The sequence below is a fragment of the Pristis pectinata genome, chromosome 4 (genome assembly GCF_009764475.1).
Source record: "Pristis pectinata isolate sPriPec2 chromosome 4, sPriPec2.1.pri, whole genome shotgun sequence".
Classification (NCBI taxonomy): domain Eukaryota; kingdom Metazoa; phylum Chordata; class Chondrichthyes; order Rhinopristiformes; family Pristidae; genus Pristis; species Pristis pectinata.
This window is the reverse complement of record NC_067408.1, coordinates 38,903,943-38,929,040: the sequence shown is the minus strand read 5'-3', so window position 1 is coordinate 38,929,040 and position 25,098 is coordinate 38,903,943. Positions and strand designations below refer to the sequence as shown.

General features: G+C 41.3%; 1 protein-coding gene across 6 annotated transcripts in view; it reads left to right on the top strand.

The window, feature by feature from the left end:
- The window catches only part of sh3pxd2b (SH3 and PX domains 2B), a 385,135-nt gene that overhangs the window by 237,341 nt on the left and 122,696 nt on the right, over nt 1-25,098 (top strand). For all 6 annotated transcript variants that reach the window (XM_052014630.1, XM_052014629.1, XM_052014628.1 and 3 more), the window contains exon 3: nt 3,286-3,361. In XM_052014630.1, the coding sequence (XP_051870590.1) occupies nt 3,286-3,361 (76 nt within the window). The remainder of the gene's footprint in view (nt 1-3,285; nt 3,362-25,098) is intronic.

Here is a 25,098-nt window from a genome sequence, read left to right as displayed (position 1 = left end):
AGATGGTAGTTGATAATGGAATGAGCTGCCAGAGGAAGCTGTAGAGCTGGGTACAATTACAGTATTTAAAAGACATTTGGACAGGTACATGGAAAGGTTCAGAGGGTTGTAGGTCAAATGCATGAACAAGTTGGGCTGAAGGGCCTGTTTCTATGCTGTATAATTCTATGACTATATATATAATGTTCCAAATCTTTATAAGTTTTTCCAAACCTGTGCTTGGAGAATGAATTCATGATGCCTTCACTTTGAGTCAGGGCTCAGCTGCAGAGTTTAACTCTGAATTGTCAGTCGACAATGAGCACATGTCCATGCATCTGCTAATTAGAAACACCACCGGTATTTCAAGCAGATCCTCTTATTTTATTTGGAACAGGTTTTTTAGTGCTGGCCCATTTGTTATTTTGTTGCTGCGGGCCTTTTGGAAGTGGACGCATTTACTGTGTGCCCTTGCAACGGAATACTGGACCTATACAAATATCCTCTTGTTTCAGCGGAGACTAAAAGTTAAAATGTTAGAAGAAGCATTCAGTTCTAATGATTCATTTAACCTCTGAAGAATACAGCGGCATATTTTGGAGCTATCGTGGACAACGATGAGATTGTTTCTTTCCCAAATGAAGACAAGTTTTGTAACTCCTTTTGTGGACAGCCATGAGATTGTTCTTCTCCCAGATGATGACAACCTCTTGTTACTCCTGTGTGGCAAGTGTGCAGAACTTAGGATGGTTGAACAATCCTGGCATCGAATCCAATCCTGGAATTTCAGCGACGAGCATTATAGACTCCAAACTACCCTGTTAATTTTTTTGCCAAGTGTGGGGTGGACCTCTTGCATAGTTTCTGTCAGATTTTAGGCTGCTCTTCAAAGCTTCTTGTTTAAAAACAATAGGTTATATTTGATATTAAGCTGGTGCTACTTAATTTAAATATTCCTCACAATTGCCTGCAGGCACTACGTCTGTTAGAAATACAGAATTCAAACGAAAATCTACAATTTCATTGGAAATTACACATGCCTTGTTGATGGAAAGGCATTACGTTAGGGAATAAAGATCTTCTTTAAACAAAGGTCATGATGTCACATGGGGAAGTTAACATTCCTTTGAATGGCTCCGATTCGTGCATGCTCTTCATAATTTCATTTGGTTTTGCCTTTCAATTTCTTTTTCAGTTACTTTTCCTTCCTTTTGTTTTGTTTCTTCCTGTATTTTCTCCCAGTTTCTTTATTTTTCTGATTTTTGTTTCCTTCTTTAGCACTTGGAGTGAGAGTTTAACTGCTGGGCAGGAAGCCCGTTGTATAGGAGTCAACTGCCCACAGGTTTTTCTGGCAGGTCTGGTCGTTATTATCCCTGGGCACTTTGGCAGGCAGCTGCCCACTGGCACTTGGGTTAGCTGCAGTGTAAGGACTTGACTTCATCCGAGGCTGCAAAAGGCCAGACTCCCAGATGAATCCCAGAGCAGCACCTTTGTTTGTAAAGGTGTGAGAAAGGGGCTTAGAACTTGCCTTTTTAATGCCACCACTTCTTCCTCCACAGATTTTACTGAGCGGGGAAGGAAGGGAGAGTGATCCCTTGTTTAAAATTCTATCCAATCTCAATATATGAAGAATCCATTTAAATTGAAACCAATGTCACAGCTCCCCTGCATTGGAATATATTGGAGAGAATGTGCACCATAATGCTAATTTTTGAATAAACTATGAACTTGTGGAGGAGAATTGGCTAAATCTTACGTGCTGAAGCCATGATGGGGGTGAAGTGTGTGCTGAAGGTGCCAGAACAGTCTCTGAATAGGAAAAAGGTGATAAAACCCTTTACCAGCTAGTTCAGCCAAACTCAATGTAGACTTGGAGAACAGCACCTCACCTTCTGACTCGACACATTGCAACCCCAGGACTGAACATTGAATTCAACAATTACAGATAATTAGCCTTTCCAGTTTGTATTAGAATTGGCTAGTTCTAATGAAAAGTCATTACCCAGTTTTTTTTTGCTCTCCATAAATTCTGCCTCCTGCTTTATTTTGTATCTCACCGTTCTGGTGTTTCTTTCTCTCCTCTTTCTCATCTCTTCTTTACACTTCCTTTAGACTCAGCAGCTGCAATTCATGAGCCTTTATGACCCTCTCAGCTGGCACCGCCACCACTTATTCATTCAGTCTCTCTTGGCCTCAACCTCATCAGACACATTCTGTTTGCTCTTTCCATCTCTCTTCCTTCTCTACAATTTAAGACCTGTTTGTTTGCTAAGTCTTCTGATTCTGAGTGAAGGTCATTAACCTGAAACGATAATTGTTTCTCCCTTTACACACACTGCCTGACTTGCTGAGTATTTGCAGCAGTTTTTTTTTCAGATTTTTCATATTCAAGTTTTGCTTCTCCTGTGTTTTGTATCTCATAGTTCATTTTCTTTTCCTTTTTTTAATCTATTCTCAGTTTTCCAATTCACATCTGCACAAAGGTCAAATGAATCAACAAATCATTGCCACTGTAGCCACCACCTATGTCATTTATGTTATCTGTCCTCTCTTGGTCTCATCCCTCATACAAAAGTCCCTTTTGTGCTCTACACCTCTCCCCATCTCTGCAACATAAAACATGCTTAATTTCTATCTTTTATTCTGATGAAATGTCACCAACTCAAAATGTTTCTCCCTCTATTGATGTTGGCTGACATGCTGAGTATTTCCAGTATTTTCTGTTTATATTTTTAAAAATTACAGGGAAGATTTTGAGAGGCCAATACTTGCTTGATTTTAATACCTACTTTTGACTGTTTTCCACCAGATTTAGAGTTAAAGTTCTGTCTGTTTGTACTCCGTTATTTGAATCAACTTCTGTGTGTCTTTCCTGTCTCGTTGTTCTGAGTGAAATATTACTGCAGTAACTTTTCTACGATGAGTGGAGCTGAACAAGTTCTTAACTAAGAGGGAGAAATTTTTCCATTATGTCTATGTGTTGTCAAATATTTGATCTCTTGATTGTTGTAAAACGAGATCAATAAAGAATCTGTATTGAAACAGTTCTGTGTCTGGTCATGGTTGAGTGGTGAATTGATGTGGTAATAATGTGGAAAATATTCCTACTGCAGACAGTAGGAGAAATGACATTAATAATGAGATCCATTGAAAGGTCCAGTTTGATCAGCATATCTGGTCGTATTGGATTTCAAACTAATTAGTGCTTTATTCACAGAAAGCTTCCTGTCTTGATGTGTTTTTAAGTAAATAGATTTACCATTTTTTGCAAGTGCTTGATCTCATTCTCCATATTGTGCCTTCCAGATGCAGTTGTTGGATACGTTCCCAGTGGAGGGAGGCCAGAAGGACCCTAAGCAGCGTTATATTCCTTTCCTGCCAGGTAAAATAATACTGCTGTCCATTCTTCCCCCCGTTGTCCTACTTCTACAAGTTCCATACTTTAGGCCCATAAGGTAGAACTGGCAGATGTTTATCTGCAAAACACAGAATGTAATGCACAAGTGCACAGTGGATTTTGATTGTAAGATGTTAAAATTAGTTTTATGGCATCAGTGCTATGATTACGTGTCTGGAAAAGAGACTTTTGCTAATTTCCCTCCACGTAATGCATCTGGGGTTAAATGTACTGGTGGCATGATCCACAAATGGCAGGTTTGGAAGGTATTCTTCTAGCTTTTCTTGATGGGTTGCAGTGGAAGAGAATTACAGATGTTCTTGGAATCACTGGATTTTGAAGGGGAAGAAAAGCAACACCTGCTAAGCTTGTGTGTGAATGCATGTAGCCAGGAATGGCTTGTATTTCTTGCTTACATACACTGTAGGCACACATGAGTCATCACGAATACCTGGTGCAAAAGGGCTAAAGGTGGTACACAATTGCTTCAAGAGCACAATTTATTAGAAATAATTATGCATTCATATAAAAATCATTAGAATAACTCCATAAGCTACATAAAGAGACACCACATGCAAATTTTGTCAGCATGCTTGATTGCTGGAATAGTTTACCTTAAAGCCTGAAATGAGCTTATTTGTATGACATTTGGTGCACAATATAACCTGGTGGCAAAGCCAAGAGAATGAAGTTTGATAACCATGCAGATTGACCTATAATCCATCAGATGAAAATTGTTGAGTTCAGTAAGAGATCAGAACTGTTGGTGGTATAAATAGTGTTTGTGTAAGGATGTTTTTATTAGACTCAATGATTTGTTTTAGAACCTGATATGCAATTATCCCACTGATTCCATAAACGCTATTGTGATTGAAAAATGGATTCAGCAGTACAACAGTCTATGTTGCTCAAACATTAGTGAACACCTGAGCCTACCATGCTGTTGGACAAAATGTACAAAGAGGAATTCTAACTATTTGATTATATGACCGTGCACAAAGGTTGACATTTGAGCAGTATTTTGGCAGCATGTGCGATGTGTTAAGACTGGAGCTGATTAGAACCAGGAGAAAGACAAAGTAGTTTTTTTCTACCTGGTTCCTTGTTTGAAAGTTTAGCTTCTAAACTCGTACTTTCTTCAACTTAATGCTTTTCCACTTTCAGATCTATGCTGTCTCAATTTATTATTCTAGAATTGTAATCTCAGTTTTCTCAGCCTGGAGTTACAGTCTCACTTTCTTTGGCGAGCAGAATAAAGGGGTGGTTGAAATTTTTGCAGTTTCAGTAGCACTATTGCTTAACAGACTGAAAAGAGGAGCTTTGTTAGACCTCCTAGTTCTAACCAAATATCTGACCCTAAGATTTGGTTCTGACCTCAGTTTGAAAGGGCACCTTGCTGAAAGAAACCCCATAGTCACAGAATTCTGCTGTTTGGAGTGGCACTTTTTGTGCTTCGATATTGAAAAATTTCCAGTTATAGTAGCAGTGCTTTGTGTAAAGAATAGCTTATAGTAACAGCAAATACAAAGCTTAATGCAGGTTCTTATTGTCCTTTTGGTTGCCTGATTGTTATGTACAAAAGTGCAGATGTGTATAATTGTACAATATGTTTGACCATTGATTGTGTAGGGTCTGGAGTTGTGATTCCCTAATGACTATGCCTGGATCTCAGTTGAGTATGTGGAGGGGCGTTTCCTACCATTTCCCATTTTATAACTGAAGAGCAGTAAAGCTGAGAGTAGCATTGAAACTTGCTAATCACTGCCTCCCTTAGTGGTGATTCTTTACACCAATTACCTACTTTCAGCCTGTTTAATGAGCATTGGTATTAATATTTACTAAGCATCGCATTATTGAATAGAGACTAGAAATTGTATAACATATGAAAATGCATGTTAAAGTGGTGCTGTGCATTGTACCTATGTAAGTTCTTTGCAAGTATGCCATTCCAGAAACTTCAATGTAGCAACACAAAACACAATCCTGTGCTGAAGCGAGAACTTGTGAAGAGGTAATGTCCATTTGAGAACTGCTGCTGAGGTTGTGGGACTGAGTTGGAATGGTTGGTTGGAGATGGTGCTGCAGCCAGGCATCTTTGATTGATGATCATGTAATGTGGAGGCAATGCTGACTATCAAGGGAAGCAACGTGCTCCTCGCAACAATGAAGAGGGCCTTACTATGACCATTGAGCCATCTGGCTCTGCAGTGACGATTCCATGCATAGCTTCAATAGCAGACTCTCTGACAGTGGCTCAGGCAATGACTAGTTCTTCAATTTAGAAACAAGCAGGCCTTCATCTGACCATTGAAGTCTGTCATTCCAGTCATGGCACAAACAGTTTCTTCAATGTGTATTTGTGTTCCAATCTTGAACCACAAACAGCTAGTACCGACGGCACACAAACCGATGTCTCTTCTGCATGCCCAACAGCCTTGAAGCACAATAAGTGCCAGTTCATTTTGCAACTGATATTTTGCTTTAAGACAGTTGTAGAAGGCTGCATGGTTGAACTTCAAAGTCAAAGTTAATATTGAAACTTGCAAATAAGTTAATGTTTAAACCTTCCCCTGTTGATTATACAGCCAGATATTATCTTCAGTCAGTGAAACAGGCAGCCATATTTCCAGAACTAATTTCCTCAGTCAAGATGTATAACTGCCTCAGTTGAAATTTTGGAATCAAAAATATTCTACAGCTACCATTGGATTGATTGGTAACTAAAAATTATCCTAATATCACCTCATTGGCATAATGGCTAAAACGTGGATTGAAAATTTAATCCTGCAAATGCAATGCTTGGTACCCTAGTTCACTGGTCTGTAACTGATTGCTCCAGTACATGCAGGTCACTTGCCTTCAGTGACCTATAGCTTGCTCAACATACCCTTTGTTTATATAACCTGTGGTTCAGTATCACCATATCTGCTTTCAGGAATGGGGCTTTGCTACAGACTGCTGTTTCCCTATTAACTTCCTGCATTTTATCACATCTAAATGGTGCTAATGGGTCAGCTTTATTCACAGATCAAAGTGCAGCAGTGGGCAGATGAAGTGAGGAGACAAGCAGCCAAAATGGAAATGTAGGTGTATGTGAAATGTAAAAGAACAGGGACAAATAAAAGGAAATGTCACAGTTATGTGACATAATTCCTGAAAGCTGCTAATTCTGTAAAAAGGCATTTCAGCTCCATTTTAATCCTAGCTAAAGAGGCATGAAATTAAAACCAGGGAAAGTAAAGGAAACCCAACTTGCAGATCTGAGCAGACAAGTGACTGGAGGCCCAGCATCAATTGGAACATTTAATAGTTGTTGAATTGATGTTCCTTGGAGTAGATGGAAAAAGGGCTTCCCTTGTTGCCTGCCCATTCCACCATCTCAGTAGGTCCATGTAGCTGGAAGAAGATACAAGCAAACACTAACAGATATGTGTGATACTAATTCTGGCATCTCTATAAAGCAAAGGATCTATAATTTGTGCTATGTTGGTTGAGGATGTACAAATGTTGAGTAGTGGGTGCAATGTGTTAATCGATATGACTGCTGCTCTCTAGGCAGCTGTGCCAACCCAGATTTCTGGTATTCCTTTTTCATATTGTACTGTATAAAGAAAGATGTTGCTGGGATTGCTCCTGAACAACATTTGAGCACAATGGACAACCGAGCTTTCACACATGTCCAAAACCTTTTTCCTGAACGTTCAATCAACCTTCAAGGTTGCAATTTCTAGATGCAGTTTCCATGGGGCATATACTTGGTTTTAAAAATGAGCAAAGCCCAGTTTGTTCCAGGTCTTGGTCAGAGGTGAAGTGTGATGTGGTGGGACGGTGGGACAGTGACAAAAATGGTCTTTGGCCCACTGTATCTATATCATTCCAGCATGTCCTTTCTGTGCTTCAGGACGCAGGCCAGCATTTTAGGTCTCCTATGTTGCTGTGCAAGTGATTAGAAACTTTGGCCCTATATTCAATACCTTTTGTCATGGAGTCAGAGTCATAAGTGATACAGCAGAGAAACCTGCCCTTCCAGCCCATTGACTCCATTGCCAATTATGATTCCCATCACCTTAAACCTCCATGCCCACCACCACCCCCCCCCCCCCCCACCCCTACTCGCCACTCACCCATGCATTAGGGACAATTTACAGTTGTTTACAGTGGCCAGTAAACCTACCAATCTGCACACCTTTGGGATTTGGGGAAGGCAACTTGTGGCCTCAGGGCAAATGGGCAAAAACATCCACCCCCATCCACAATGGCAGCGTCAGAGGTTAGGACCGGATCTTGGTTGTTGGGGCTGAGGCAGCAGCCTTATCAGCTACACCACTACGCTGCCCCATCTGTATCTGACATTTTTACATAGCTTTCCTTTCTTTGTTCCACTAGTTTTAATTTCTGTCTTTATTGGAAGCATTGGAGCTTAGAAAAGGAAACCAAGGGATATCTTTCTTTTGACAGCAATTTGTTCATTGTTATTTTATGTCTTTCATATTCCTAGTCTTTATTTTTCCCTACTAGTGCTACAGTTTATTTTTCCCTGATCTTTCCCCACTGCCTGTTTGTCAACTTCCACATCCCCTTAGTAGGTGCAAGTCATTAGCTTGGCCTCTTTTCTAACAGCTGGTGCTTTTTTTGTGTGTCTCATTGCGTTAGGGTAAGGAGGTGATGAAACAAGAGCTTTCATTATGAGTCATTAAACCAAGGCCATGTCCTGCAATTTGGGATGATGAAGGACAGGACTTTGGTTTAATGAGTCATTAAACCAAAGTCCTGTCTTTGAGAGCTTTTCTGTTGTTGTAGCCAATGCTGCTTTCCTCCCAGAACATCAAACAAAGCAAATTAACTAGTTACTTGCAACATTGCATATTATGAGAATTTATAGAGTCATAGAGCAATACAGCACAGATAAAAGTCCTTTGGCCCAATGAGTCCATGCTGACCATGGTGCCCACCTGGCTAGTCCCAATTTGCTGCGTTCGGCCCATATCCCTCTAAGCCCTGTCCCTGCATGTACCCATCCAAGTGCTTCTTAAATGATACCATTGCACCTGCCTCAACCACTTCCTCTGGCAGCTTGTTCCATATACTCAACATCCTCTGTGTGGAAAAACTTACCCCTCAAGTCCATTTTAAATCTTTCCCCTCTCACCCTAAATCTATGCCCCCCTAGTTTTGGACTCCTCTACCCTGGGGAAAAGACTGCTACCATCCACCTTATAAACCTCTATAAGATCACCCCTCATTCTCCTACGCTCCAAGGAACAAAGACTTAGCCTAGCAAGGAAAAAAAACCTCTCCCTGTAATTCAGGCCCTCTAGTCCTGGCAACGTTCTTGTAAATCTTGCCTGAACTCTTTCCAGTTTAACCACATCTTTCCTATAACAGGGTGACCAAAATTGTACACCGTACTCCCAACTGCAGCATCACCAATGACTTGTACAACTGCAACATAATGTCCCAATTGCTATACTCGGTGCCCTAACTAATGAAGGCCAGCATGCTAAACTTTTTTTTTTAACCACCCTTTCTACCTGTGATGCCTCTTTCAACAAACTATGCACTTGTGCTCCAAGGACCTCTGTTCCATTACACTCCCTAGTGCTCTACCATTCATAGTATATGTCCTACATTGGTTTGACTTTCCAAAATGCATCCCCTCACACTTATCTGTATTGAAATTCCTTCGCCACTCCTTGGCTCACTTCCCTAACTGATCAAGTTCCCCTTGTAATCTGTGATAACCTTCTTTACTATCAGCAACACCTCCTAATTTCATCCGCAAACTTACTGATCAAGCCTCGTGCATTCGCATTTAAAACATTTAAGATATCTTTATTAGTCACACGTACATCGAAACACAGTGAAATACATCTTTTGCGTAGAGTGTTCTGGGGGCAGCGCGCAAGTGTCGCCATGCTTCCGGCACCAACATAGCATGCCCACAACTTCCTAACCCGTACGTCTTTGGAATGTGGGAGGAAACCGGAGCACCCGGAGGGAACCCACGCAGACACGGGGAGAACGTACAAACTCCTTACAGACAGCAGCTGGAATTGAACCTGGGTCGCTGGCGCTGTAATAACATTACTCTAACCGTTACACCACCGTGCCTGCACTATTTGTTATTTATATAAATAACGAATAACAAGGGTCCCAAGACTGACCCCTGCGGCACACCACTAGTCACTGGCCTCCATTCTGAGAAACAACCTTCAACCACCACCCTCTTCCTACCTCAGCCAATTTTGAATCCACCTAACGACCTCTCCCTGGATTTCATGGGACCTAACCTTCTACGCCAGCCTACCATGTGGGACCTTGTCGAAGACCTTGCTAAGGTTCAAATAGACAACATCCACTGCCCTACCCTCATCTATCTTTTTGGTTAACTCTTCAAAAAAAAAGCTCTAAAAAGTTCGTCAAGCATAACTTTCCACGCACAAAAGCACTGCTGACTCCTCCTACTCAGACTCTGTCTATCCAAATGCTGGTAGATCCTGTCCCTCAGAATTCCCTCCAGTAACCTCCTCACTACTGAAGTCAGGCTGACCGGCCTGTAGTTCCTTGGCATATCCTTGCTACCTTTCTTAAACAACAGAACAACATTAGCCACCTCCCAGCCTTTGGGAACTTCATCAGTGGCTAACAATGAAGTCAAACTTTCCGCAAGGGCCTCCGCAATTTCTCCTCCAGCCTCCCACAAAGTCCTAGGATGCACTCTGTCAGGCCCTGGGGATTTATCCACCTTAATGTGCTGTAAGGCTGCAAATATCTCCTCCCTGGTAATATGAATGTTCTCCAAAATATCTCCAGTAGTTTCCCTTATCTCTTGAGCAACCATGGTTTTCTCCTCAGTAAACACTGAGGAGAAATGTTCTTTTAAAAATTCCACCCATCTCCTGCGGCTCAAGACATAGGCAGCCCTGCTGATCTCTAAGGGGACCTACTCTTTCCCTGGCCACCATTTTTAATATAGCTATAGTTTTGCTAACTTGGCAAAAAAATGAAGGTTCCCTCTTCATATGGTGTGACTGTACCGATAGTCTAACAGAGATTAAGGATTTTCACTGGGAAATGGGATGTTTTTAAAGTGAGATCAAATGGGTTGAGGAGTGTAATATCACTCTAAAGGGAATGAGATACATTTTGTAAAGGAGAAACCTGTAAAGATATGTCAGAAATGGAGTTATAGGAGATAGTCTGGTCGTGCTGTGGTTCAGTTATTCTCAAGAAATTCTTCTCCATTGAATCTGGCCTCTGGGAGAGATGCAGAAATGTTGGTGCTGAGCTCTGTGCCTCTTTGTGTAACCTGTCACTTTGATTTAGGTTAGCTTGTGTCAGCTGGTTTAGACATGCGAGGTCTACGGATAAAGTTGCCACTTTTAGGTAGAGCAAAGGAGATTGGGAGATAGCTCTGGCCTATTAGAATTAACATTGACTAGGGAACCTGAATGCCCCATGGACAATAGAGTGACTCTGGCTGTAGTTTTAAGATGATTATCCAAGTGTTACAGAGTTAATTAAATATTGGGTAACCCAAAACTATCATATTTGGACCCCAGTACAAACACAGTTTCCAAATTCTCCCTAGAAATTGAAGCTGAATCAAAAATGCCTATAACCGTTGTTACGGACTCAGTGAAAGTCCCTTTAAGATAGAGAGTGTGTGTGTATGTGTGTGTGGGGTGTGCTTACGTCAATAGAAGATAAAGGACGTAATGACGTTGTTGAAGAAGTCAGAAGAAGAAGAAGGAGAGAGAGAGAGAAGGGAGTGAGACACCAGCCTGCTTGTTTTCTCTATCGATGGATGAGAAACAATAACTGTGTTTGCCACTGAAATCCATGTATGGAAGTTGGAAGTAATCCGGTGGAGTTCACTTTGTTGCTGACCTGTAGAAGGAAACAGGTATTTGTGTGTGGACGACCACGGTTCGGATGCTTTCGGGGTGAGGAGGTCACTACCGAGTAAACACTGAAGTGTCGTTTGGGTTCCATCGAGGAACATTTGGATTTCGTATGTACTCTCTCTATGTTTTTCTACATCTACATCTTATCTTCAGACAACGGTGGTTGTTGAAGAAGCCCTTGCTCATGTTTCACCTTATGGCTTGCGGAACTGAACTTTAAGAACCATTCTGGAACTGGGAGTTTTGGACTTTACCATACCCACACACACACGACGAGTTTAGTTTTGGGGTTAACGTTCGAGGTTTAACATTCTTGAATTCTAACATACTAACATTTTTACTTTTATTTTACGTATTATCATAAGTAGTGATTAATAAAATAGTTTTTAACACTAAATCATGCTCAGTGTGTTTCTTTTGTTGCTGGTTTGTGACACCGTGGAGTTTGATCTTTTGCATTTTAGACCTTGTATCCATGCTGTCACAATGACCATCCATTTCCACTACCTTATCATTGTCTAACTCCACCTTGCAACAAGTTGTTTGCTGCTGAAATCCTCAGCCATGCTGAAATCCTCACCCATAGGCTTAGCTCTTCCAATGCTCAGCTGGCTGGTCTCCCTTGTTCTACTCTCCTTCAACTTAAGGCTACCCGAAGTCTGCTGCCTGTCTCCTAACTCACACCATCCCCTTCACCTATTACTTCTGAGTAGTCTGTCCTACACAGGCTTCCAGGTAAACAGTGCTGAGCTCTTAAGAAGGTCCATTTTTGTTTTCTGATTCTTCCATGGTCTCTATCCTATCCTATCTCTGTATTCTGCAGGTGCACCAACATTCACTCATTTACTCTTGTTTCAATTCTCAAACATCCACAATTTTAATTCCTCTGCCATTGATGGCCCTAAGCTCTGGAATTCTCTGAAATCTCTGACTCACTTCATTTTGGCAGGTCCATAAAACACATTACTTCTTTCAAACTTTTGATTCAATGTCCAAATATATGTCCTGAGTTGATTTTGTTTTGTTTGTTAATACTGCCATGGAATGCTTAGTGCTATATTGGTATTGGTTTATTATTGTCACTTCTACCGAGGTAAAGTGAAAAGCTTGTCTTACAAACTGATCGTACAGGTCAATTCATTACACAGTGCAGTTACATTGAGTCACTACAGAGTGCATTGATGTAGTACAGGTAAAAACAATAACAGTATAGAGTAAAGTGACACAGCTACAGAGAAAGTGCAGTGCAATAAGGTGCGAGATCACAACAAGGTAGATCGTGAGGTCATAGTCCATCTCATTGTATAAGGGACTTGTTCAATAGTCTTATCACAGTGGGGTAGAAGCTGTCCTTCAGTCCGGTGGTACGTGCCCTCAGGCACCTGTATCTTCTACCTGATGGAAGAGGAGAGAAGAGAGGATGTCCCGGGTGGGTGGGGTCTTTGATTATGCTGGCTGCTTCACCAAGACAACGAGAAGTAAAGACAGTCCAAGGAGGGGAGGCTGGTGTCTGTAATGCGTTGGGCTGTGTCCACAACTCTCTGCAGTTCCTTGCGGTCCTGGGCAGAGCAGTTAGCATACCAAGCTGTGATACATCCAGATAGGATGCTTTCTGTGGTGCATCTGTAAAAGTTGGTGAGAGTCAAAGGGAACAAACCAAATTTCTTTAGCCTCTTGAGGAAGTAGAGGTGCTGGTGAGCTTTCTTGGCCATGGTTTCTACATGATTTGACCTGGACAGGCCATTGGTTATGTTCACTCCCAGGAATTTGAAGCTCTCAACCCCAGCACCATTGATGTAGCCAGGTGCATGTACACTGCCCCCTTTCCTGAAGTCAATGACCAGCTCTTCTGTTTTGTTGACGTTGAGGGAAAGGTTGTTGTCATGACACCATTCCACTAAGCTCTCTATCTCCTTCCTGTACTCCAACTCATTGATTACCATTGGTTACAGGTAGAATATTGGTTCATCAACCCAGTAATTAGATTTAATCTTGTTAGAGTTATACAGCACGGAAACAGGCCTTTCCGCCCAACTCGTCCATGTGGACTGTGTTGCCCAGTGAGCTAGTCACATGTCCCCGCATTTGGCCCATAGCACTCTAAACATTTCCTGTCCATGACTTATCTACATGGCTTTTAAATGCTGCTGATATGCCCACCTCCACCACTATTTCTGGCAGCTCATTCCAAATACGCACCACCCTTTGCGTGAAGAAGCTGCCCTGATGTCCCTTTTTAAATCTCTCGCCTTTGATCTTAAACCTATGCCCTTTTGTTTCTAGCAACTCCTCCCTGGGGGGAAAAGGTTACGTGCTTTCACCCTGTCTCTGCCCCTCATAATCTTATATCCCTCAATCGCCTGTATTCCAGGGAATAAAGTCCTAGTCTGTGCGACCTCTCCTTGTAATTCAGGCCTCCCCCAAGTCTAGGCAGCATCCTGGTAAATCTTTTCTGCATTCTTTCCAGTTTAATGACATCTTTCCTATAACGGTGATCAAAACTGTACACAATACTTCAAGTGTGGCCTCACCAACATCTTTTCTAACTGCAACATAATTTCCCAACTCCTATACTCAGTGCCCTGTCTGATGAAGGCCAGTGTGCCAAATGCCTTCTTCACCACCCTATCTACCTGTGACACCGTTTTCAGCGAACTATGCACTTGCACTCCTAGGTCCCTCTGTTTCATAATATTCCCCAAGCCCTACCATTCACTGTCCAAGTCCTATTCTTGTTTAATCTCCCAAAATGCAATATCTCACATTTATCTGGACTGAAAGCCATATGCCAATCCTCAGCCCACATACCTAGCTGATCAAGATCCCCTTGTAATTTTTTATAACCTACACTGTCTACAACACCACCTACTTCAGTATCATCCGCAAACTTACTAACCATACCTTGTGCATTCACATCCAAATCATTTATACAAGTTGCAAGCAACAAAGGTCCCAGCACCGACTGCTGTGGCACACCACTGGACACAGCCCTCCAGAACGAGAAACAACCCTCGACATTTGCCCTCTGCTTCCTGCCACTGAGTCAATTATGAATCAAATCGGCTGTCTACCCCGGATCCCATGCGATCTAACCTTCCAGATTAGCCTTCCGTGAGGGACCTCGTCGAAGGCCTTGTCCACATCAACAACATTATTCAAATATCAATAGATTATCACGTTGGCTTAGTGATGCAAATATTACAGTTAGTGTTGCAAAGTTAATGAGTTGCTTTTAATTCCTTGTGGAATTGGAAATGTCCTTGCCTCCTCTTTCTCCTTTACAAAGGTCACCCCCATCTTTGGTTTGCACTCTCCTGTATGATTGTTTCCCTCCTTTGTCTACTTGTGGGTGGCCCCCTAGTTCTTGGACCAACAATAGCTGCTGGCAGAGGAAAGAAATTCATCTGCAGGGGTGCCAAATGCCATAGGTTGCACATATGAGAAAGTGAGAATATTGTTTGATCAAACCTCCAAAAATGACTATCCATCATTTAAATCAAAAGATGTTGATGTTTTTTCAACATAAGACTCTTAATCGTCTGAGTAAGATACCAGTAAACTTGTTTTCTTGATAGTCCTTTGTAACTGTATTACATTCTTATCTCAATGTTTTTTAAAAAAAAAGCAGTTGGTTATCCTTTGGGTGAACTATCAGATAATGAGTTATCTACAAGGGGTCTTGGTATGTTTTTCCTGCTGTTTGTTCTGTTTATGGCATATAGTTTGAGGAAGGATTGCAAATTCCTTCCATCGCACCATGTGTTCTGGTTTCTGTCTGCAACTGAGCCACACAAAAAAAAATAAAGGAAAGCTAAAAACATTTTATCCCATCTTTACAGTCTGAGGAGTTTGCACTGCTCGTTGAATAAAATATGCCATGTCAGATCAATGCAAAATCAGCTTGAGATAATGCAGACTCTTCTGTCAGTATGTTACATTTCTTAGCTCCTGCAGCATCATCTGTGGTCATGAACCAAGTAGACACTGACTTATAGGGTTCTCCATTCACTGTTCCCCATTGAAATGCAATGTAAGTTAGCAAATGGAGATTATTAGACAAGCCATGGCAAAAATCAAGTGTTCTGTTTTTTCCAAAATTGCTGATCCTTTCATTTCCTTCCCTTGCTACTCGGTTGTTCTTCATAACTGGGTTATATTTCCAGAAATATCCTTCATTAGTGGCTACCCTAGCCAGCATTCTTTCTGCCACCTGTGAATGTAGGTGGCATTACATACGAGCCGGCAATGACGATGGCGCAGGTGGTGATGAGGAGGCTTATAGGAGTGAGATAGATCAGCCGGTTGAGTGGTGTCGCAACAACAACCTCACACTCAGTGTCAGCAAGACCAAGGAATTGATTGTGGACTTCGGGAAGGGGAAGTCAGGAGAACACACACCAGTCCTCATTGAGGGGTCAGCGGTGGAAAGGGTGAGCAGCTTCAAGTTCCTGAGCGCCAACATCTGAGGATCTATCTTGGGCCCAACACGTTGATGCGATCATGAAGAAGGCACGCCAGCGGCTCTACTTCATTAGGAGTTTGAGGAGATTTGGTATGTCACCAAAGACCCTTGCAAATTTCTACAGATGTACAGTGCAGAGCATTCTGACTGGTTGCATCACCGCCTGGTATGGAGGTTCCAATGTGCAGGATCACGAGGCTGCAGAGGGTTATAGACTCAGCCAGCTCCATCACGGGCACAACCCTCCCGGCCATTGATGACATCTTCAAAAGACGTGACTCAAGAAGGTGGCATGCATCATTAAGGACCTTCACCATTCGGGACATGCCCTCTTTGCATTACACTACCATCGGGGAGGAGGTACAGGAGCCTGAAAACACACATCCAGCGTTTTAGGAACAGCTTCTTCCCCCTGCCATCAGGTTTCTGAGCAGTCCATGAACCCATGAACACTACCTCGTTATTCCTCTTTTGCACTATTTATTTATTTTTGTAACTTAGTAATTTGTATACCTTGCACTGTACTGCTGCCGCAAAACAACAGGTTTCACGACATATGTTAGTGATAATAAACCTGATTCTGAGCCTAATCCACTCGACGGAAAACTATACAGGAGTACTTTCCACCAGATGTCATTGGAACTTGATCAGGATCAGTAATACTGCCTGCAATTTTCTCCAGCTGCCTTCCTTCCTCGACCCAGGGACCCCTGAGTCTAACTGTGATGTCCCGTAGATCAGCAAAATGCAGAATTGACAAGCATCTTCCCAGTTTATGTGACTTGGTACTTCACAGTATTGTATGTTTATGGGAAACACTTTTAGAAGGCTCACTGTAGCACATCTGATGCCTGTTTGATCTTTCTCCTTTCCAGATTACTTTGACGTAAGGGGAGGAGCTGATTGTTTGGACTCTTGATTGTGTTCTGCCATTCAGTGAGATGTAAGCTGATCTGCCTCAATCCATATATCTTCATTTTCCCTATTTGCTCTGGTTTTCAGATTTTAACCATTTTGAATTTTAAATCCAACAATTAAGTCAGCATCAGTTGACATTTGTGGGCAAGAGTTCCAAATTTCTATCCTCCTTCCCATGTAGAAATATTTCCTGATTCCACTGTTGAGAGGCCTGACTCTAATTCCAAACAGAAATAGTTTTTCTCTATTATTAGTTCTGCTCAGTATTGTTTAAAATCCTAAATTGCAGGGAATACAATCCTAGTTTGTGTAATTTCTCCTGTTAATTCAACACATGGAGTTCGGGTGCCATTCTGGTAAATCCTCCAAGGCCAACCTATCCTTCCCGAAGTGTGGTGACCAAAACTGCTTCACAATGCTCCAGGTATGGTCTATCCAAAGCTCTGTATGATTGAAGAAGAACTTGCATTGTCAGCATTGTTTTAGTGACAAAGACCAATATTTTAATAGCCTTTGTGATTACCATTTGTATTTCTCCATGGTGTTTTCATGATCTATGTACTTGGATCCATCTGTCTCTTTGAACTTTGATTGCTTCTAGCTTTTCACTAGTTAGTAAGTCCTTTTGTTTTGAGTTCAAGGGATAGATATCCTTATACTTGTCTCAATTTTTTTGCCACGTTTTGGCCATTTACTTAATGTACATTTGCACTCAAATGTGTCTTCCTGAACTGGTTACGGTGTCACCTATCTATTATGGGCAAATCTGACTTCCTGTTCCATCAGCTAAGTCATTTATAAATACAGTAAATTATTGCCGCCACTGCACAGATCCTTGTGGGATGTGATGTGTTAGATCCTCCCAATTTGTGTATATATCTGTTATCTCTACTCTTTGAATACCATTGCTCAGTTCGTTTCCTAGTGGGTTCAATCATTTATTTCATCAGTTTCAATTTTAACAATAGTTCCTCCTATTGTGAGGAACTTTATCAAATGTCTTTTGAAACGCATATAAATAACATCCATTGACATTCCCCTGTCCGCTACTTAGTGACCTCTTGTTTTTTTAAAAAAATTTAGATTTGTCAGGAATGGCCAAACTTTTTCAAATACAAATAAAAACAGGGAATGCTGGAAACACTCGGCAGGCCTGAAGCTGCCTGACCTGCTCATTGTTCCCAGCATTTTCCGTTTTTATTTCAGATTTCCAGCATCTGCAGATTTTTGAATTTCATTTTATTTTTCTAGTATATGTGGGTACTCTGTGATCAATTGAAAGATTTTAGAGTATTCATTAATGCTTAAAAAAAATCATGGACTCTCTACTTCATAACCAAAGGAGGTAGTCAGTTTGTAGATCACTTGCAGTATTGGATTGCAACAAGGCACAGTCTTATAGGGGTCCATTCACTCTGCACCCTGTTTCTATCTGGACAGATGGAATTGTAGTTTAACTCTTTAAAAATATGCTGTGCTTCCTTAAAAATGATAATTATTCGTCATCTGGAAAATGGATGATGCATTTTCCTAAAAGGATTAATTTCATTTCTATATAGAGTTGATTCAATTGAACTTCCTTAGCACTTACAATGGAAAAAATTGTCCATTTATTTTTTTCCTCCTTTTAGCTTGTGTATAAAACATATCTGCAGTTCTGTAATACAATACTTTTAGTTCACAGCAGGCAAATAAATAGCTATGGTATATTGATGGGAAGCCACAACTCCCTGAATGTGGGGTAGAGGCAGCTGTTCCCCGGTGATATCACTCATTAAGTTGCACATGTTTAATTGTTAATTAGTAGCCAAATTGTACACCATAAAATCTCGTAGAAGTAGTCTTAATTTAAAAAATGTTGCTGGCAATTGTCTCGCTCAAATGTGATTTGGATTTCATCAGAGTTCGAGCAGCTGTAGTAGATGATTAAAACCATGAAATTGCAAAAAGTACTGGAGCACAGTAAACCATATTGAGATACTGAAATACAGTACATTTCTGCACACATTTAGATATATTGCCTTGCATAATCACTTTTATTTTCATCCAAATAGATTGTTTCTCTATCCTATGGGCACTATTTTGTTGCAAGTCATTTTCTACTTTGTAATGCAGTTTGAACAGCCATAGAGTGAAAGTCTGGAAATAATTGAGATATATAGGACAAAGGGTGTGCTTTTTTTTCCCCCACATTTCTTAAGATCTCAGCTGCATTTATTTAAAAATTGTCAACACTCAGTGAGAAAATTTTTCCAGATGATAGTCCGTGCAATGTGCTACATTTTCTTCAGGGATTTAAATTATTTTGATAAATTAGGCACAACTGATGCTTCAGAGTACTTTGTATTTGTGGATTAAGTCAGGTTTATGTGAACAGATTCTTTAAACATTGAGGTTTCTGCCAGCCTTGGCCCAGTGATAGCATTGTCACTTCAGAGACAGAAGATCATATTTCGAGACCCAGTACAAAGGTTGGAGCATGTCTGACGTTTCAGTGCATTACTTGGGGAACACAGCTCTGTTTGAGATTGATATCTTTCAGGGAGCCATTAAAATTAAAGCTTTCTGCTCTTCCAGGTAGGAGTTTAAAAAAAATCCCATGGTCCCATGTGAAGGAGGGCAGGGAAGTTCCTCTGATATTTTTTGGCCATACCTATCCCTTAACCAACCGCCTCTCTATAAAACATATTTGTTCATTTACCTCATTGCTGTTTGGGGATCTTCCTGGCTGCAGCATCTCCCTTCATTATAACTGTACAACTGCAATATCTCATTGACTGTGAAACTCCCTGAGGCATCCTGTAGTTGTGGACAGTGCTATTTAAGTGCAATTTATTTTTCTGTTTTCTTCCTTTTGCTTTTGGCATGCTGTGACTTGGGCTGCAGAAGGTCTCCTAATTGTTCTTCTGCATCTTGCCTTCCTTTCTGGTGAATATAGATGCTGAATGTTGAATCCCAGCTCAGTTTGATATATATTTTGTATTTTCTTAAGACATGGAAGGAGGCCATTCAGCCATAAAGACTATATTGGCCCTCACAGCATTCCATCAATCCAATTTCCCCCATTTATTTCTACGTAACCCATTCTCACGTCCCTATTAACACCATTCTTGGTTCTCCTACCTAGTTTACGGTAGCCATCTTGCCATCTTTCTTTGGGATTCGCAAGGAAACTTGAGCATCCAGAGGAAACACATGGTCATTGGGAGAATGTGCAAATGCCACACAGCTGGCACCCAGGGACAGGATTGAACCTCGGCCGCTGGAATTGTGTAGCAGCAGCACTAACTGCTGTGCCATGTGCTTCCATTTCATCCACATCTGATCGCCACACAGCCACATTTTCCAGGTAGAGTAACTGGACAGCAACCAGAGAGATTTTGCCATAAGATTACCTGAAGTAAGCTAGGAAGTATGCACATCTGATCTCAATTCTTTTGTGTTTGTTTAAAGAAGATTGCATTGCCAAGACTTTGCATGCCTGTGAAACATGTTGAGGATGAGCCCTACACAGAGACTTGCCGACCTGTCTGACAGTTTGCATTAGAAGCCTTGAAACTGTTGTTGCTCAAAGCTGTACTGGACAGCTGAACAGGGTAGGAATCCACTGGTTCCCAAAACTGAGGATAATGGATTAAATAAGTGTGAAAGCCACAGCAGTTCCCGGTATTTGAACAGCATTGAGAAAAGTAGTTCAGAAGTGGCTTTTATAAACAATAGTCCTCAGCGTTGCAATTATTTTCTTTAAATCAACATCATTATTTCTGAGTGACCAGTTTATTCAAATTCTCTGCTTTTCTTCAGCCCCACAGTAACCCAATTACTTAAAAGAGCGTGGGAATTAACCAAGCCTGTATCAAGATGCTTCGTGTCCTGTTTTTATTTCATTTTTTGTATTTATAGTCCTTCCCTTAATATCCTGGCCAATTTAATTGTTAATGCTCTGTTCTTTAATTAAATGTATAAAGGATTGGAAATTTAAAGTCCATGAAAATAATCCAAAATGGCAGTTCAGTGAGGGACCTTTACCAGTTTATTCTGGTGCCATTTCCTTTTTCAACTTCATGCCAGCATTTGGGTGCTTGAGAAGACAACGCATACACTAGAGTAGGTTGCTCTTTCAGTGATTATAGATCTCAATGTCCCAGTTAAAGTGGTGGACACCAGAAGAGAGGTCCTGGATGGTTGGTGAAGATGGTTTGGGTGATTCCTGGGAAGGCACTGGGAATGTAATGGAACATCAGTGGAAGGAAGTTACCAGGGAGATAAATACCTGAAATGATACCTCAAGGACCTGACCTCAATGCCAAAAAAGGGTTAGGGAAGTCATTACATCTGGCCAAGATTTGTAGGAACAGCAACAAGTCCTACCAGCCAGGTAGTACATATTCACATTCAATCTTATCTTGAGTCTGGAGCACTAGGTTCTGGACACTACAGTCAGGCAAAATTTCAATCCACATCTACCCTGTCAAGCCCCATGGAAAAATTTGTATGTTCTCAATCACTCATTTTTCTAATCTCAGAAGAGTCTAGATCCAGTTTGCTTAATCTTTGCTCTTGCAAAAAGTCTACCATTCCCCAGATTCAATCTAGTGAACCATCATTGTACTCTTTTACAAGTATTTCCTTTCTTAAGTAGGAAAACCAGGCCTGTGGACAATATTGCAGGCAGGGTATTATTAGGGCCACATATAAATGGAGCAAGACGCCTCTACTTTTGTTCTCAGATCCTCTTCCAATGAAGGCCAGTACACCATTGGCTTTCCTTATTGCTCTTTGTATCTGCTTGTTAACTTTCAGTGATTCATGTACATGAACATCTAGTTCACTCCAAATACTAGTAGCCTTCAATCATTTATTTATTTTAAAAATTACACCTCTATCTGTTTTCTCTACCACAGTGGTTAACCTTCCATTTTCCATGTTATATTCCATATGCAATGTCCTTGCACATTCACTTAACTTCTCTTTATCCTCTTGTAGCCTCCCTGCATTCTTCTTCACAGTTCACACTAAAAGCCAGCTTTGTAGCATTGGCAAATTTGGAGATATTGCTCTTCATTCCCTCATTCAAATCATTAATATAGACTGTGAGAAGCTAGGGTCCTAGTGCTGATTCCTGTAGCAGCCCATTAATTGCAGCCTCCCATCTCAAAAGTGACTCCTTTATCCCTGCTCTTTATTTCCAGTCCATTAAATAATCCTCAATACATGCCAGTATATTAGCCCCATTACCCTGCAATCTAATAACCTCATATGGCACCTCATCGAGGTCCAAGTACATATCAACTGATTTGCCCTTCTCTATTCTGCCAGTTACAACCTTGGAAAAATTCAACAGATTTGCTACATAAGATTTCCTTTTCATAAATCCACGTTAATTCTGCCCAACCCTATTATTATTTTCTAAGTACCCTAGTACCAATTTCCTTAATAATAGGTTCCAGCATTTTCCCTGCAATTGATATCAGGCTAATTGGAGACTGACTGGCAAGCATGTTACATACACTCATTGCAGCTCACTTCGTCATACCTGTCCATCTCCTGCTAGAGAATATGAAATGGCCAAATGAATAATTATAGCAGTAGGAGTAGCAGTTAAGATCAAATAATGCATCTTCATCTGTTTAATATGTTGCTACAGCAAGGCTGTGGGACATGCCTGGCAGGCTAGACTCTACAAATAGAAACAGAAAATGAGCCAAAATGATAGGGAGAACTGGCCAATTTTGATACCACTTTAGATTCGCCCTCCTGTAGATACTCCCATTGTTCTACTCCACCTTCTCTGCTACTGAAAACTAGTATTCTCTCTCTCCTAGTTCTGATGAAAGGTCCTGGACCTGAAATGTTAACTGTTTCTATTGCCACAGATACTGCCTGACCAGTTGTGTGTTTCTAGCATTTTCTGTTTTTTATTTCAGATTTTCAGCATCTGCACTTTTGATTTTTATCGTGACTGAACGAGCAGCTAGTGAAGGAAGTTGTATTTCCACTTTGGATTGTTCTTGCAGTTGTTAGAGGACCCAAAGGGCAGTTAGCCTTGTTATCCGACAGAGCGCATGTTGAGGCATTTTCTTCTGTTGAGGCATTTTCTTCTGTTGAGGTGCAAAGTTCTGGTGCACTTCATGCATTGCAAACATTTTATAAAGTGTTGACCTCCAGTGAAAGCTGAAAAGAGTTCTCGGGGCTGCAGTGCAACAGGCTGTTTTGTGCTAGAGGTTGAGCATGCTTCAGTACAGTTGGATCTACGTTCAGAGGTGCAAGTGGAAAGCCTTTTTCAATGTCTTTGAAAGTAACAGGGTTGTGTCTTTGGCTCGACAGGGTAGATGTTGGGATGTTTTCACTTGTTGGAGAGCCTGGAACAAGTGGCTGGTCATTTAAAACTGAGTTTATCGTGACTTCTTCTCACAGAGGGTGGCGAACCTCTGAAGTTCTCTGCCCCAGCAGGTGGTGGAAGCTGGATCATTAGAAGTATTCAGAGTGGAGGTGGATAAATATTTGATAGATTGAGGAATAGAGGGGTATGGAGAAGTGGAACAGAAGCAGAGCTGAGGCCACCAGACATCAGCCATGGTCGTGTTAAATGCTGGGGCAGGCTTGAAGGATCTGATGACCCACTCCTGCTCCTATTTTCTTGTGTTCTTGTATCAAATGTTGCAATTCTGACCTGTGCATTGCAGATGGTGGAATGGCTTTAAAGAAATAAAGAAATGAGGCTGCTTACTGTGGCTCGAGCAGCAGCACACATCTCTTGTAGCCACAGTAATTAACTGCTTGGTCCGGGTCAGCTTCTAGTCTGTTGTGATCCTGGAATGTTGCTGTTGGTGAATGGGCAGTGATGGTAATATTCAACGTCAAGAAAAGTGGTGAGACTTTCACTACTAGTCAATGCCATTCACTCCTGTGGCACAATAGTGACTTGCCATTTATTATTCCTTCTAAATCTTGGCTAGGTCTTGCTGGATTTAGGATTGGTTTACCTCTGTGCTTTGAAACTGCTAGCCCTGAATTAATGGTCTGTACTCCCTGCCTGCATTTCTGGAGAAGGCTGCTGTTTGTTATTGCCAGCTGCCTTCTTCCTTCCTCTGCTGCTGTGCAATGAATATGGCCTTTGCCCTGATGGTTACCATTTTGCATTGGGTGCAGCAGACTACACAAAAGCATGTGATCTTCTCTGGAGAGTATTGCAAGGCACCTCACTTCTGTTCAAGACGGTAGATTTGACGTTCTGTCCTCTGTAGTCAAGAGCTCAGACTGGAGTGAGCTTCACGTGGGTCATAAAGTCAAAGTAGTAGGGAATTTGGCCCATTAAGTCTTCACTGGCTCTTTTGTAGAGCAATGCATTCTATGCCATAACCCTCCAACTATTTTTTCATCTTCACATATTTATCCACTTCCCATTATAATGCTGCAATGGAATCCGCACCCATTGCAAATTCAGGTTGTGTTCTGGATCACAACTGCTGGTGACACCTTGCCATTTTATGCCAGTGATTACATCTCTGCTCCTAGACTCCTCCGTTAATAGATAGTTTCTCTCTATTCTCTCTGTCAAAACCTGTCAAGATTTTGTACACTTCTATCAAATCTTCTCTTGATTTTCTTTACCCCAGATTCCAGTCTGTCCTCATAATTGAAATCCCTCATTCCTGAAGCCCTACTAGTAGATCTTTTCAGTGAATTTGATCACTCCCTTTACTTGCAGAAGCCTGCAGTCTGGGTGAATCTTGTACTCATTCTGCATTCTACCCAATCTTGTACCCACCCTTGAGTAGAGAGTGAATTCCTCTTGAGCAGAAAGCATCTATGGCATCCAGTCTGCAACTGTGGCTACTATTTGAGAGACACGCACATATCAGCTGCTATCAGCTAGCATGATTCATTGGTTAAGAGATTCAGGGTGACAGTGACCTTCATGGATATAAGGCTGGCACTTTGCCTCAAGAAGATGACAGAGCTCTGTCATCACTGACTTTAAAAACCATAACCTCTGCTTGCATGTTCTGTGGACAGGTCCAAGGTAGTAGCGTGGCTCCAGGAAGGCTCTTGGGTTTTAGGCATTCCTGCACAGAGCTTCTTTCCTCCCTGAGTCTCTCTGTGAGGAAGGCGTTGGTTTTGGCTTCCGTACTTTTTCTCCTTGTCGTGCCAGAAGTTCAGTGGAACCTTGAGTAAAATTTTGGTTGTTTTAAGCCAAAATTTGGCTTCTCCTCCAAAATGCCTTCCTACATTCAGAGACGCTGCAAATCTAACCTTCAATGAGTCCAATGAGCGTGTTTCAAGAGATCATTAATAAACCTTCAATTAATTGGTTGTCCTTTTTAAATGGCAAAAGTGAGGAGCTTTTCACTGTTGTTCTGATCTGGTTTTCTGCACACTCAGTTTGTTAATTTCATATTGGAGAAGAGATGTCAGTTGTGCATTGGACAAGG